At 37.9% G+C, this 14296-nt stretch overlaps 1 protein-coding gene across 1 annotated transcript; it reads left to right on the top strand.

The window, feature by feature from the left end:
* LOC107616019 lies at positions 225-13241 on the top strand. Its single transcript, XM_016318024.1, has 2 exons — positions 225-638; positions 12714-13241. The coding sequence occupies exons 1-2, from the start codon at positions 225-227 to the stop codon at positions 13239-13241; spliced, it is 942 nt and encodes a 313-aa protein (XP_016173510.1).

The following is a 14296-nucleotide window of genomic DNA, read 5'->3' on the forward strand; positions in this document are numbered from 1 at the left end:
TTGCTCAAGTCCCTCAATTTCAGCCAGAAAATACCTGAAATCACAGAAAGACACACAAACTCATAGTAAAGTCCAGAAATGTGAATTTAACATAAAAACTAATAAAAATATCCCGAAAAATAACTAGATCCTACTAAAAACATACTAAAAACAATGCCAAAAAGCATATAAATTATCCGCTCATCAAAGAGCAACGGGAATTTCACAAGAAACAAGAAGCGTATATGTCTACAATTGCCAAAGCACTCACCCGTTTGACTCTTTCTCCTCCGAGTACAGAAAATGCCCAACAAGCCTCAACTTCTAGTGGTTTGCCCTCACAACCTCAACCGAATCCTAAGGGGTGCATCAATGCTATCACCCTTAGGAGCGGCACCAATTTGGATGAAATTGGTGTTGTGCCTACAAGTTCTAGTGAGGAAACCCGCAAGGAAGAAGTAGGAGAGGATATGGGAGTGATGAATGATGAAGAGAAAGATATTGAGAAGGATGGGGAGGAACCACTCAAGGCCAAGGAGCCAAAGAGGAAAAATTCGATTGAAGAGCCTATGCCCATTCCATTCCCAACTTTTGCCAAGAAGGCCAAGAAGCAAGAACAACTTGACCCCAATATGGTGGAAATTTTTAAGAATGTTGAAGTCACTGGTGCACGAAATTGTGATTCACACTTTTCACAACTCTGCACAACTAACCAGCAAGTGCACTGGGTTGTCCAAGTAATACCTTACGTGAGTAAGGGTTGATCCCACGGAGATTGTCGGCTTGAAGCAAGCTATGGTCATCTTGTAAATCTTAGTCAGGCAGATTCAAATGGTTATGAGGTTTTGATAATTAAAAGATAAATAAAACATAAAATAAAATAAAGATACTTATGTAATTCATTGCTGGGAATTTCAGATAAGCGTTTGGAGATGCTTTGTTGCTTCTGAACCTCTGCTTTCCTATTGTCTTCTTCCAACCATGCGTGCTCCCTTCCATGACAAGCTGTATGATCCTCTTGGATGAAAAATACTAGGTACGATTTCTGCACGGCTAATTAACTATCGGATTTCTCGTTTCGGATGAAAAATACCAGGTACAGCTACCGCACGACTAATCATCTATCGGTTCTTACTAGAATTGGAATAGAATCTCTCTATCCTTTTGCACACTGTCACTGCGCCCAACATTCGCAAGTTTGAAGCTCGTGACAGTCATCCCTTCCCAGATCCTACTTGGAATACCACAGACAAGGTTTAGACTTTTCGAATCTCAAGAATGCTGCCAATTGGTTCTAGCCTATACCACGAAGATCCTAATCTCACGGACTCGGTCCGTGTATTAGAGACCCAAGAGAATATACTCCGGCTATCGTCCAATGACTACGTTGAACATCATGTAGACCGCTTGTGGTTGTCAGGCGCGCGGATCTTGGCTAAGCGAGTAACGAAGATAGTGGGTGATTGTCACGGGTCACCCCTTCATTCTGAATTAACTGAATTAAGTACGAGAGTATATCTTGGAGAAGAAGTAGGCGTGAATGGAAAGAGAAACAATAGTACTTGCATTAATTCATGAAGAACAGCAGAGCTCCGCACCTTAATCTCTGAGGTGTATAAACTCCACCATAGAAAATACATAAGAGAAAAAGGTCTAGGCATGGCCGTGAGGCCAGCCTCCAAATGTATACATAAAAGTGTTCAAAGTGTTCCAACCCTCCCGAATACAATAGTAAAAAGTGCTATTTATACTAAACTAGTTACTAGGGAATACAGAAAATAAGTAACTAAGTGCAGATAGTGTAGAAATCCACTTCTGGGGCCCACTTGGTGTGTGCTTGGGCTGAGCATTGAGCTTTACACATGCATAGGCCATTCTTGGAGTTAAACGCCAGCTTGGGTGCCAGTTTAGGCGTTTAACTCCAGTTTTGGTGCCAGTTCTGGCGTTTTACTCCAGAAAAGGGTCTTTGGATGGCATTTAACGCCAGTTTGGGCCATCAAATCTCGGAAAAAGTATGAACTATTATATATTTCTGGAAAGCCCAAGATGTCTAATTTCTAACGCAATTGAGAGCACACCAATTGGGTTTCTGTAGCTCCATAAAATCTACTTCGAGTGTCAGATGGTCAGAATCCAACAGCATCTGCAGTCCTTTCTCAGCCTCTGAATCAGACTTTTGCTCAGGTCCCTCAATTTTAGCCAGAAAATACCTGAAATTATAGAAAAACACACAAACTCATAGTAAAGTCTAGAAATATGATTTTTGCATAAAAACTAATAAAAATATAATAAAAAGTAACTAAAACATACTAAAAACTATGTAAAAACAATGCCAAAAAGGGTATAAATTATCCGTTCATCATAACACCAAACTTAAATTGTTGCTTGTCCCCAAGCAACTAAAAACAAAATAGGATAAAAAGAAGAGAAAATACAATAAATTCCAAAATTATCAATGAATATTAGTTTTAATTAGATAAGCGGAGCTAGTAGCCTTTTTGCTTCTGAACAGTTTTGGCATCTCACTTTATCCTTTGAAGTTCAGAATGATTGGCATCCATAGGAACTCAGAATTCAGATAGTGTTATTGATTTTCCTAGTTCAGTATGTTGATTCTTGAACACAGCTACTTGATGAGTCTTGGCCGTGACCCTAAGTATTTTGTTTTCCAGTATTACCACCGGATACATAAATGCCACAGACACATAACTGGGTGAACCTTTTCAGATTGTGACTTAGCTTTGCTAGAGTCCCCAGTTAGAGGTGTCCAGAGCTCTTAAGGACACTCTTTTTGCTTTGGACCACGACTTTCACCGCTCAGTCTCAAGCTTTTCACTTGACACCTTCACGCCACAAGCACATGGTTAGGGACAGCTTGATTTAGCCGCTTAGGCCAGGATTTTATTCCTTTGGGCCCTCCTATCCATTAATGCTCAAAGCCTTGGATCATTTTTACCCTTGCCTTTTAGTTTAAAGGGTTATTGGATTTTTCTACTTGCTTTTTCTTTTTCTTTCTTTTTTTCTTTAATTTTCGCCACATATTTTTTTTCTTTTTTTTCGCAAGCTTTGTTTTTCACTGCTTTTTCTTGCTTCAAGAATCAATTTTATGATTTTTCAGATTATCAATAACATTTTTCTTTTATTCTTTCAAGAGCTAACAATTTTAACATTCATAAACTTCACTATCAAAAAAATATGCACTGTTCAAGCATTCATTCAGAAAATAAAAAGTATTGCCACCACATCAAAAGAATTAAACTAATTTCAAGATAGAATTCGAAACTCATGTACTTCTTTTTCTTTTTCAGAAAATATTTTTCATTTAAGAAAGGTGAAGGATTCATGGAATCATTCATAACTTTAAGACATAGACACTAGACACTAATGATCATGTAATAAAGACACAAACATAGACAAAACATAAAGCATAAAAACCGAAAAACAGAAAAATAAGAACAAGGAAATTAAAGAACAGGTCCACCTTAGTGATGGCGGCTAGTTCTTCCTCTTGAAGATCTTATTGAGTGCTTGAGTTCCTCTATGTCTCTTCCTTGCCTTTGTTGCTCCTCCCTCATGACTCTTTGGTCCTCTCTGATTTCATGGAGGATAATGGAGTGCTCTTGGTGCTCCATCCTTAGTTGCCCCATGTTGGAACTCAAATCTTCTAAAGAGGTGTTGATTTGCTCCCAATAGTTGTGTGGAGGAAAATGCATCCCTTGAGACATCTCAGAGATTTCTTGATGAGGGATTTCCTCATGCTCTTGTTGAGGTCCATGAGTGGGCTCTGTTGTTTGCTCCATCCTCTTTTTAGTGATGGGTTTGTCCTCTTCAATGAGGATGTCTTCCTCTATGACAATTCCAGCTGAATTGCATAGGTTACAGATGAGATGAGGAAAGGCAAACCTTGCCAAAGTGGAGGGCTTGTCCGCCACCTTGTAGAGTTCTAGAGGTATGATCTCATGAACTTCTACTTCCTCTCCATTCATGATATTATGGATCATGAGAGCCCGGTCTATTGTAACTTTAGACCGGTTGCTAGTAGGAATGATAGAGCGTTGGATGAACTCCAACCATCCTGTAGCCACAGGCTTGAGGTCAACCCTTCTCAGTTGAACCGGCTTGCCTTTGGAGTCTCTCTTCCATTGAGCTCCTTCCACACAGATGTCCATGAGGACTTGGTCCAACCTTTGATCAAACTTGACCCTTCTAGTGAAAGGGTGAGGATCTCCTTGTATCATTGGCAAGTTGAATGCCAACCTCACGGTGTCCGGACTGAAATCCAAGTATTTCCCCTGAACTATTGTGAGCCAATTCTTTGGGTTCGGGTTCATACTTTGATCATGGAAGCAATTGCCATCCCTTTCCTCTTTCTAGAGGTTTCTCCGGCCTTAAGTGCCATTAATGGTTATGGAAAAACAAAAAGCAGAGCTTTTTTCCACACCAAACATAAAAGTTTTGCTCGTCCTCGAGCAAAAGAAGAAAGAAAGGAGTAGAAGAATAAGAAATGGAGGAGATGGAGGGGAGTAGTGAATTCGGCAAAGGGGGGGTTTAAGTTTTTATGATGTGTAAAATTGAAGGTGGTAAGGAGGGGTATTTATAGGGTAAGAGAGAGATGAATTCGTGTAAGAGGGGGTTGGGTTTGGGAGGAAAATGTTTTGAATTTGAATGGTGAGGTGGATGGGGTTTTATGATGGATGGATGTGAGTGGTGAAGAGATTATGGGGAAGAGGGTAGGACTTGATAGGTGAATAGTATTTGGGGAAGAGTGTTATGGAGAGGTGTGAAGAGGAGAGAGAGTGAGTTGGGGTAGGTGGGGATCCTGTGGGGTCCACAGATCCTGAGGTGTCAAGGAATTCTGGTTCCTGCACCATTCTGGCATTTAAACGCCCTCTGTGTGCCATTTCTGGCATTAAATGCCAACTCTGCTACCTTTTCTGGCTTTAAACGCCAGGCTGATGCCCTTTTTTGGCGTTTAACGCCCACCAGACACCCTTTTCTGGCATTAAACGCCAGTCTGTCTGCCATTTCTGGCGTTTAACGCCAGCCAGACACCAGACACCCTTTTCTGGCATTAATGCCCATAGTGCTGCCCATTCTGGAATTTAACACCCAGAATACTGCCAGAATGGGCGTTTAAATGCCCATTCTACTATCCTTACTGGCGTTTAAATGCCAGTAAGCCTGTCCTCCAGGGTGTGCTATTTTTTATGCTATTTTTTATTTTAATTTAATTCTGCAGCTATTTTTATGACTTCAAATGGTCATCAACCTAAAGAAAACATAAAATAAAAATGGAAAACAAATGTCTATAAATAAATATAACTAAATAACATTGGGTTGCCTCCCAATAAGCCCTTCTTTAATGTCAATAGCTTGACAGTGAGCTCTTAGAGAGCTTCACAGAGACTCAGAGCTTAATGGTGGCCTCCCAACACCAAACTTAGAGTTTGAATGTGGGGGCTCTGCTTGACTCTGTATTGAGAGAAACTTTTCATGCTTCTTCTCCATGGTTACAAAAGAAGATCCTTGAGCCTTAAACACAAGGTAGTCCTCATTCAATTGAAGGACTAACTCTCCTCTATCCACATCAATCACAGCTCTTGTTGTGGCTAGGAAGGGTCTTCCAAGGATAATGGATTCATCCTCATCCTTTCTAGTGTCTAGGATTATGAAGTCAGCAGGGATGTACAGTCCTTCAACCTTCACTAAGACATCCTCTACAAGTCCATAAGCCTATTTTATTGATTTGTCTGCCATCTCTAGTGAAATTCATGCAGCTTGTACCTCAAAGATCCCTAGTTTCTCTATTACAGAGAGTGGCATGAGGTTTAGTCCTGACCCCAGGTCACACAAAGCCTTCTCAAAGGTCATGGTGCCTATGGTACAAGGTATTAAAAACATTCCGGGATCCGGTTTCTTCTGAGGTAATTTCTGTTGAACCAAGGCATTCAGTTCATTGATGAGCAATGGAGGTTCATCATCCCAAGTCTCATTACCAAATTACTTGGCATTCAGCTTCATGATTACTCCTAGATACCGAGCAACTTGCTCTTCAACAATATCTTCATCTTTTTCAGAGGAAGAATACTCATCAGAACTCATGAATGACAACAGTAAGTTCAGTGGAATCTCTATGGTCTCTGTATGAGCCTCAGATTCCTTTGGTTCCTCAATAGGGAACTCCTTAATGGTTAGTGGACGTCCAGCAAGGTCTCCCTAATTGGAAATCACTGCCTTTTTACTCTCTCCAGGTTCGGCCACTTTGGATATGGTTATGGCCTTGCACTCTCTCTTTGGATTCTCTTTTGTATTGCTTGGGAGAGTACTAGGAGGGATTTCAGTAACTTTTTTACTCAGCTGACCTACTTGTGCCTCCAAATTTCTGATGGAGGCCCTTGTTTCAGTCATGAAACTGAGAGTGGTCTTAGATAGATCAGAGACTATGGTTGCTAAGTCAGAGAGGCTCTGCTTAGAATTCTCTGTCTGTTGCTCAGAAGATGATGGAAAAGGCTTGCTATTGCCAAACCTATTTCTCCCACCATTATTATTATTGAAGCCTTGTTTAGGCTTCTGCTGATCCTTCCATAAGAAATTAGGATGATTCCTCCATGAAGGATTGAAAGTGTTTCCATAGGATTCTCCCATGTAATTCACCTCTTCCATTGCGGGATTCTCAGGGTCATAAGCTTCTCCTTCAAAGGAGGCTTCTTTAGTACTGCCGGATGCAGCTTACATTCTAGTCAGATTCTAAGAAATCATATTGACTTGCTGAGTCAATCTTTTGTTCTGAGCCAATATGGCATTCAGAGTATCAATCTCAAGAACTCCTTTCTTCTGAGTCATCCTATTATTCACAGGATTTATTTCAGAAGTGTACATGAACTGGTTATTTGCAACCATCTCAATGAGTTCCTGGGCTTCTGCAGGTGTTTTCTTCAGATGAAGAGATCCACCAGCAGAGTGGTCCAATGACATCTTGGACAATTTAGACATATCATCATAGAATATACATAAGATGCTCCATTCTGAAAGCATGTCAGAAGGACACCTTCTGATCAATTGCTTGTATCTTTCCCAAGCTTCATAGAGGGATTCACCTTCCTTCTGTCTGAAGGTTTGGACTTCCACTCTAAGCTTGCTCATCTTTTGAGGTGGAAAGAATTTGGCCAAGAAAGCATTGACCAACTTTTTCCAAGAGTTCAGGCTTTCTTTAGGTTGTGAGTCCAACCATATCCAAGCTCTGTCTCTTATAGCAAAGGGGAAAAGCATAAGTCTGTAGACCTCGGATTAACCCCATTGGTCTTAACAGTGTCACAGATTTGCAAGAATTCAGCTAAGAATTGATGAGGATCTTCCAATGGAAGTCCATGAAACTTGCAATTCTGCTGCATTAGAGAAACTAACTGAGGCTTAAGCTCAAAGTTGTTTGCTCCAATTGCAGGAATTGAGATGCTTCTTCCATAGAAGTTGAAAGTTGGTATAGTAAAGTCACCAAGCATCTTCCTTGCATTGGTGCAGAATTTATAATCCATAAACTAACCGGCAAGTGCACCGGGTCGTACCAAGTAATACCTCAGGTGAGTGAGGGTCGATCCCACGAGAATTGATGGATCAAGCAACAATGGTTGAGTGATTGGCTTAGTCAGACAAACAGAAAAGAGTGTTTTGGTATTCAAAAGAATTAAACAGTAATTTAGAAATTAAAACAGCAAGCAGTAAATTGATGAGAATAATATATGGAGAAACAGTTAAGGTTTCAGAGATATCTATTTTCCGGATTGAATTTTCTTACTAACTATTTTAATCATGCAAGATTCAATTCATGGCAAACTATATATGACTAAGCCCTAATTCCTTAGACCTTCTTAGTCTACTCTAACTTTCATCAACTGCCAATTCCTTGGTCACTTAATTCCAATTAGAGGATGAAGTTCAATTCTAGTTTATGTGCCACAAAAATCCTAATTACCCAAATATAATAGGATTATATGTCACGTATCCCGTTAAATCCAGGTAATTAGAAATTTAGGAGAATATGTTTTCAAGCTGTTGTTCAAGTAAAGAGCTTTTCCAAGTTATACAAGAACTCAATTAGAAAGAGGGTCATACTTCCGTTCCACCCAAATTCATAAGATAAAGAACGAAAAATAATTCTTGAAATATAAATCAGTACATGAATTAAAATAGAAAAATAATAGTATCAATCCATATAATAGACAGAGCTCCTAACCTTAACAATGGAGGTTTAGTTGCTCATGGTTCAGAGAGAAAATAAGGATTCTCAAAAACTGTAAAGTGCAGAATGAGGTAGAAGAGAAGAGAGAGAGGTTTCTTTTCTCTTTTATATCTAATCCTAATTAATGTAAAAATATATTTTTCTAAAACTAAAATAATATATTTTCCTATTTAAAAATAATATACAAATTTAATCAAAATTAATTGATTGTTCGTGTAACCACGCTGACGTATATGGGGACCACGCTGATATTGAGGATCCACGCTGAACTTGGAAAAAGCCAAGATCAACGTGGAGGAGGCAATGTGATATTTAGCGCTCCCCTTTGATTCCACGCTGAACTTGGCTTTTTCCAAGTTCAGCGTGGAGTGTTGCGCATGGTTTCCTGGAGCTTTCAAGTTCCACGCTGAACTTGGCAGGGGCCAAGTTCAACGTGGAGAAGGCAGAAGTTTATGGAAAAGAAGTGTACACTATTATATATTGTTGGAAAGCCCTAGAAGTTAGCTTTTCAACGTCGCTGAAATCACGTCAATTGGATCTCTGTAGCTCAAGTTATTTTTGTTTGAGTGCAGGGAGGTCAGGATTGACAACATCATTCGCTTTCCTCCTTTTCTGCTACAAAACTCCGTTAAATCCATTCGAATGCTACCTGAAATAAATAGAATTGTGCACAACTCAAAGTAGCATCTATAGTGGCCAAAAGATATTTAAATTTTGATCAAACTTAGCAATTGAAGTGCAAATTCATAAGGAAAAGATAGATAAGATGCTCACGCATCATGCATCTCCACCATTATTATTGGGTTCGGCTGCCATGTTTTCTTCTTTTTCAAAAATTTCTGTAGGGTCCTCTCCAGAGTGTTGTGCTTTAGCTTCTCTTACCTTCCTCTTTAGAGTCCTTTCAGGTTCAGGATCAGCTTCAACAAGAATGTATTTATCCTTGCTCTTGCTCATATAAAAAAAGAAGAGAACAGAAAAGAAGAGGAATCCTCTTTGTCATAGTATAGAGATTCCTTTATGTGAGTATAAGAATAGAAGAATAGAAGAATGAGGTAGAGAGAAAATGGGAAGAATTCGAACACAGAGAGAGATAGGGTTCGAATTAGGAGTAGAAGAGAAGTGTTAGTAAATAAATAAAATAAATAGAAAGAGATGGGAGAGAGAGTATTCGAATATTAATTAAAATAAAAGAAAAATATTTTTGTTTTTATTTTAATTATTAGTTAGTATTCAAAATTTAAGAAAAGAAGTAAAATAAAATTAGAATTTAAAACAATTAGTTAATTAAAAAGAATTTTGAAAAAGTGGTTAGTGATTTTCGAAAATGAGAAGTTGAAAAGTAGTTAGGTGGTTTTGAAAAAGATAAGAATTAGTAAACTTTTTAAAATTAAAACAAACAAGTCAAGTGGTTAATTGAAAAAGATTTGAAAATAAATTTTGAAAAGATAAGAAGTTAGAAAAAGATTTCGAAATTAAAATTTTAAAAAGATGTGATTGAAATTTATTTTGAAAAAGATTTGAAAGAGAAATTTAAAAAGATTTGATTTTTAAAATTAAAGTTGATGACTTGACTAACAAGAAACTAAAAGATATGATTCTAGAATTTAAAGATTGAACATTGCTTAACAGGAAAGTAACAAACTTGAAATTTTTGAATCAAAACATTAATTGTTAGTAAATTTTTTGAAAATATGAAATAGAATTGAGAAAAAGATTTTGAAAATTTTAAAAAAATTTCGGAAAACATGAAAGAAAATGAAAAAATTTGATTTTTGAAAAAGATTTGAAAAGATAAAGTTTTTAAATTGAAATTTTGACTTGACTAACAAGAAACAACTAAATTTTGAAAATTTTTGACTAAGTCAAACCAAAATTTCGAAAATTTATGAGTAAAATAAGGGAAAGATATTATTTTTGATTTTTTTGAATTAATGAAGAGAGAGAAAAACAACAAAATGACACAAAACATAAGAATTTAAGATCAAAACAAATAATGCATGCAAGAACACCTTGAATGTCAAGATAAACACCAAGAACACTTTGAAGATCATGATGAACATCAAGAACATATTTTTGAAAATTTTTAAGAAAAGAAACACATGCAAGACACCAAACTTAGAAATTTTTAATGTTTAGACACTATGAATTCGAAAATGCACATGAAAAACAACAAAAAACACAAAACAAGAAAAATTAAAGATCAAACAAAGAGAATCATCAAGAACAACTTGAAGATCAAAGAAGAACACATGCATTAATTTTCGAAAATTTAAGGAAAATTAAAACATGATTTTGACACCAAACTTAAAATTTGACACAAGACTCAAGCAGAGAAACACAAAATTTTTTTGGTTTTTATGATTTTATTAATTTTTTTTTGTATTTTTCGAAATTATTTTGGAAAAAGAAAATAAAGAAATTCAAAATTTTTAATAAGAATTCCAGAATTCGTGCAATGTTAGTCTAAAGCTTCGGTCCAAAAGAATTAGACATGGCCAAATGGCCAGCCAAGCTTCAGCATAACAAATACAGACATGTTCTTTCTACAATGGAAAGTGGAAACCTCGGTCCAAAAGATTAGACATGGCTTAACAGCCAGCCAGGCTTCAACATATCTCAAGAAGCTCTAGAATTCATTCTTAAAAATTCTGAAGAACATTTTTTTTTTGAAAATAAAAATAAAAAGCTTAAACATAAAATAAAATTACCCAATCTAAGCAACAAGATGAACCGTCAGTTATCCAAACTCGAACAATCCCTGGCAACGGTGCCAAAAACTTGGTTCACGAAATTGTGATTCACACTTTTCACAACTCCGCACAACTAACCAGCAAGTGCACTGGGTCGTCCAAGTAATACCTTACGTGAGTAAGGGTCGATCCCACGGAGATTGTCGGCTTGAAGCAAGCTATGGTCATCTTATAAATCTTAGTCAGGCAGATTCAAATGGTTATGAGGTTTTGATAATTAAAAGATAAATAAAACATAAAATAAAATAAAGATACTTATGTAATTCATTGGTGGGAATTTCAGATAAGCGTTTGGAGATGCTTTGTTGCTTCTGAACATCTGCTTTCCTATCGTCTTCTTCCAACCATGCGTGCTCCCTTCCATGGCAAGCTGTATGATCCTCTCGGATGAAAAATACTAGGTACGGTTTCTGCACGGCTAATCAACTGTCGAATTTCTCGTCTCGGATGAAAAATACCAGGTACAGCTACCGCACGGCTAATCATCTGTCGGTTCTTATTAGCGTTGGAATAAGATCTCTCTATCCTTTTGCATACTGTTACTGTGCCCAACATTCGCAAGTTTGAAGCTCGTCACAGTCATCCCTTCCCAAATCCTACTCGGAATACCACAGACAAGGTTTAGACTTTCTGGATCTTAGGAATGCTACCAATTGGTTCTAGCCTTTACCACGGAGATCCTAATCTCACGGACTCGGTCCGTGTATTAGAGACCCAAGAGAATATACTCCGACTGTCGTCCAATGACTACGTTGAACATCATGTAGACCGCTTGTGGTTGTCAGGCACACGGATCTTGGCTAAGCGAGTAACAAAGATAGTGGGTGATTGTCACGGGTCACCCCTTCATTTTGACTTAACTGAATTAAGTACGAGAGTATATCTTGGAGAAGAAGTAGGCGTGAATGGAAAGAGAAACAATAGTACTTGCATTAATTCATGAAGAACAGCAGAGCTCCGTACCTTAATCTATGAGGTGTAGAAACTCCACCGTAGAAAATACATAAGAGAAAAAGGTCTAGGCATGGCCGTGAGGCCAGCCTCCAAATGTGTACATAAAAGTGTTTAAAGTGTTCCAACCCTCCCGAATACAATAGTAAAAAGTGCTATTTATACTAAACTAGTTACTAGGGATTACAGAAAATAAGTAACTAAGTGCAGATAGTGCAGAAATCCACTTTTGGGGCCCACTTGGTGTGTGCTTAGGCTGAACATTGAGCTTTACACGTGCATAGGCCATTCTTGGAGTTAAACGTCAGCTTGGGTGCCAGTTTGGGCGTTTAACTCCAGTTTTGGTGCCAGTTCTGGCGTTTTACTCCAGAAAAGTGTCTCTAGCTGGTGTTTAATGCCAGTTTGGGCCATCAAATTTCGAGCAAAGTATAAACTATTATATATTTCTGGAAAGCCCAAGATGTCTACTTTCCAACGCAATTGAGAGCGCGCCAATTGGGATTTTTTAGCTCCATAAAATCCACTTTGAGTACAGGAGGGTCCGAATCTAACAGCATCTGCAGTCCTTTCTCAGCCTCTGAATTAGACTTTTGCTCAGGTCCCTCAATTTCAGCCAGAAAATACCTGAAATTATAGAAAAACATACAAACTCATAGTAAAGTCCAAAAATATGATTTTTTCATAAAAACTAATAAAAATATAATAAAAAGTAACTAAAACATACTAAAAACTATGTAAAAACAATGCCAAAAAGGGTATAAATTATCTGCTCATCAGTCACCGTCCCTCTATTTCAGGCCATTCAACAAGTGCCCAAATATGCCAAGTTCCTCAAAGATGTTTGTACCCACAAGGAGAAAATTGGCGAACTCAACAAAAGGCCCGTAGATGATTCTAGCTCTTCTTTAATTCCTGAAAAATGCAATGATCCCAGCCTATGTTTGGTTACTTGCTTGATTGGTGGGATAAAGTTCACAGACTGTATGTGCAATTTGGGGGCGTGCGTAAGCATTATGCCACTCCCCATTTATGAGAGATTGAACTTGTCACCCTTAAAGAGGTCCGGGGCGAGATTCGTGTTAGCCGATAAGAGCATTGTATCAGTTGTGGGGATTGCAGAAAATGTTCTAGTTGACATCCAAGGTTTACTCTTCCCGGTGGATTTCCACATTTTGGAGACTCCTCTCATTGACTCAGACAAGGCATCATCCATTCTACTTGGAAGGCCGTTTCTAAAGACAGCCCGATTCAAGCTTGATGCACACTTCGGAGTCTATTCTTTTGAAGCCGATGGCAAGGTAGCAAGATTCACATTGGAAGAATAAAGAAAACCCATCCTTGAAGCTTATTCTATCTTTGGGTGTGATATAATTGAAGATGAAGTGATTGAGGTTGGCAAAGATCGAAAAGAAGAGAAGGATGCCAAGAAGTCTAATTCAAGAGATGACACCCAACCTAAGAATGCCAAGGAGTTGGAGATATTCCTCCTTGGAGAAGTTTCAAGTGACTAATGAAGCCATGCAAAGTCCAACTTAGGACTCTAAACCAAAGTTCTTGGTGGGAGACACCCCACCATGGTTTCAAGCCGCCACCACCTCTCTCTCTTATAACTTCTCTATCTCATTTCTCTTTTCTCTTCCCTTTCCTTTTCTTTCTTTATTTCCTTTCTCTTTTCTTTTCTTCACCACCGGTGAGTTCTCCCTCTCCGGCATTTTTCCGGCGAACCCAACCGCTGAAATTCGCAGTGGCTATAAGAAGTGCCATTGTTTTCTTCCCCATTCTTGCTTGTTTTAACCTTCAATTTTTAGGTTCTTATTTTCCTTTTTGTTGATTTTTGCAATTGTTTTTATTTTCTTTTCATGTTGCTTAATTTAAATTTAGTGCTTTTCTTTGTCTCTTTGTATTGCAAGTGTTGCTATTTGATTATGGGTTGATTATGATTGAATTTGAGCATCAATTGTGATAAGCTTGCACATTGCATACCACATGTTTGATGAATATGCCTCTATGAACATTTTGTTTGATTCATATGACATGGCTATCATATGTGTTCAATTTATCTTTTGTTAGGCAAAGTGTATGAATTGTGCAACTTCAATTATGATTTTTGATGTTAGTTAAGTGAATGCACCAATGCATTTCCTTATTGGTTGATGTGCGATTTTGGTTAGAAATGCATTGTGTTGTGTGGAAATCAATTGTCATTGTTCATCTCGGAATTTGAATTCCGTAATCACTTTACAATTGTTCAACTATAGATGATGTCTTGATCAAACATCTTTTGGCCTTAACTTAGAACATTGCGTATGTGATTGTTACTTCTTGAGGATGAACAATTGACACTTCACTTTGAGTGAATGGTTATTGTTGTTGTACACTC

This window comes from Arachis ipaensis, chromosome B09 (genome assembly GCF_000816755.2).
Source record: "Arachis ipaensis cultivar K30076 chromosome B09, Araip1.1, whole genome shotgun sequence".
Taxonomy (NCBI): Eukaryota; Viridiplantae; Streptophyta; class Magnoliopsida; order Fabales; family Fabaceae; genus Arachis; species Arachis ipaensis.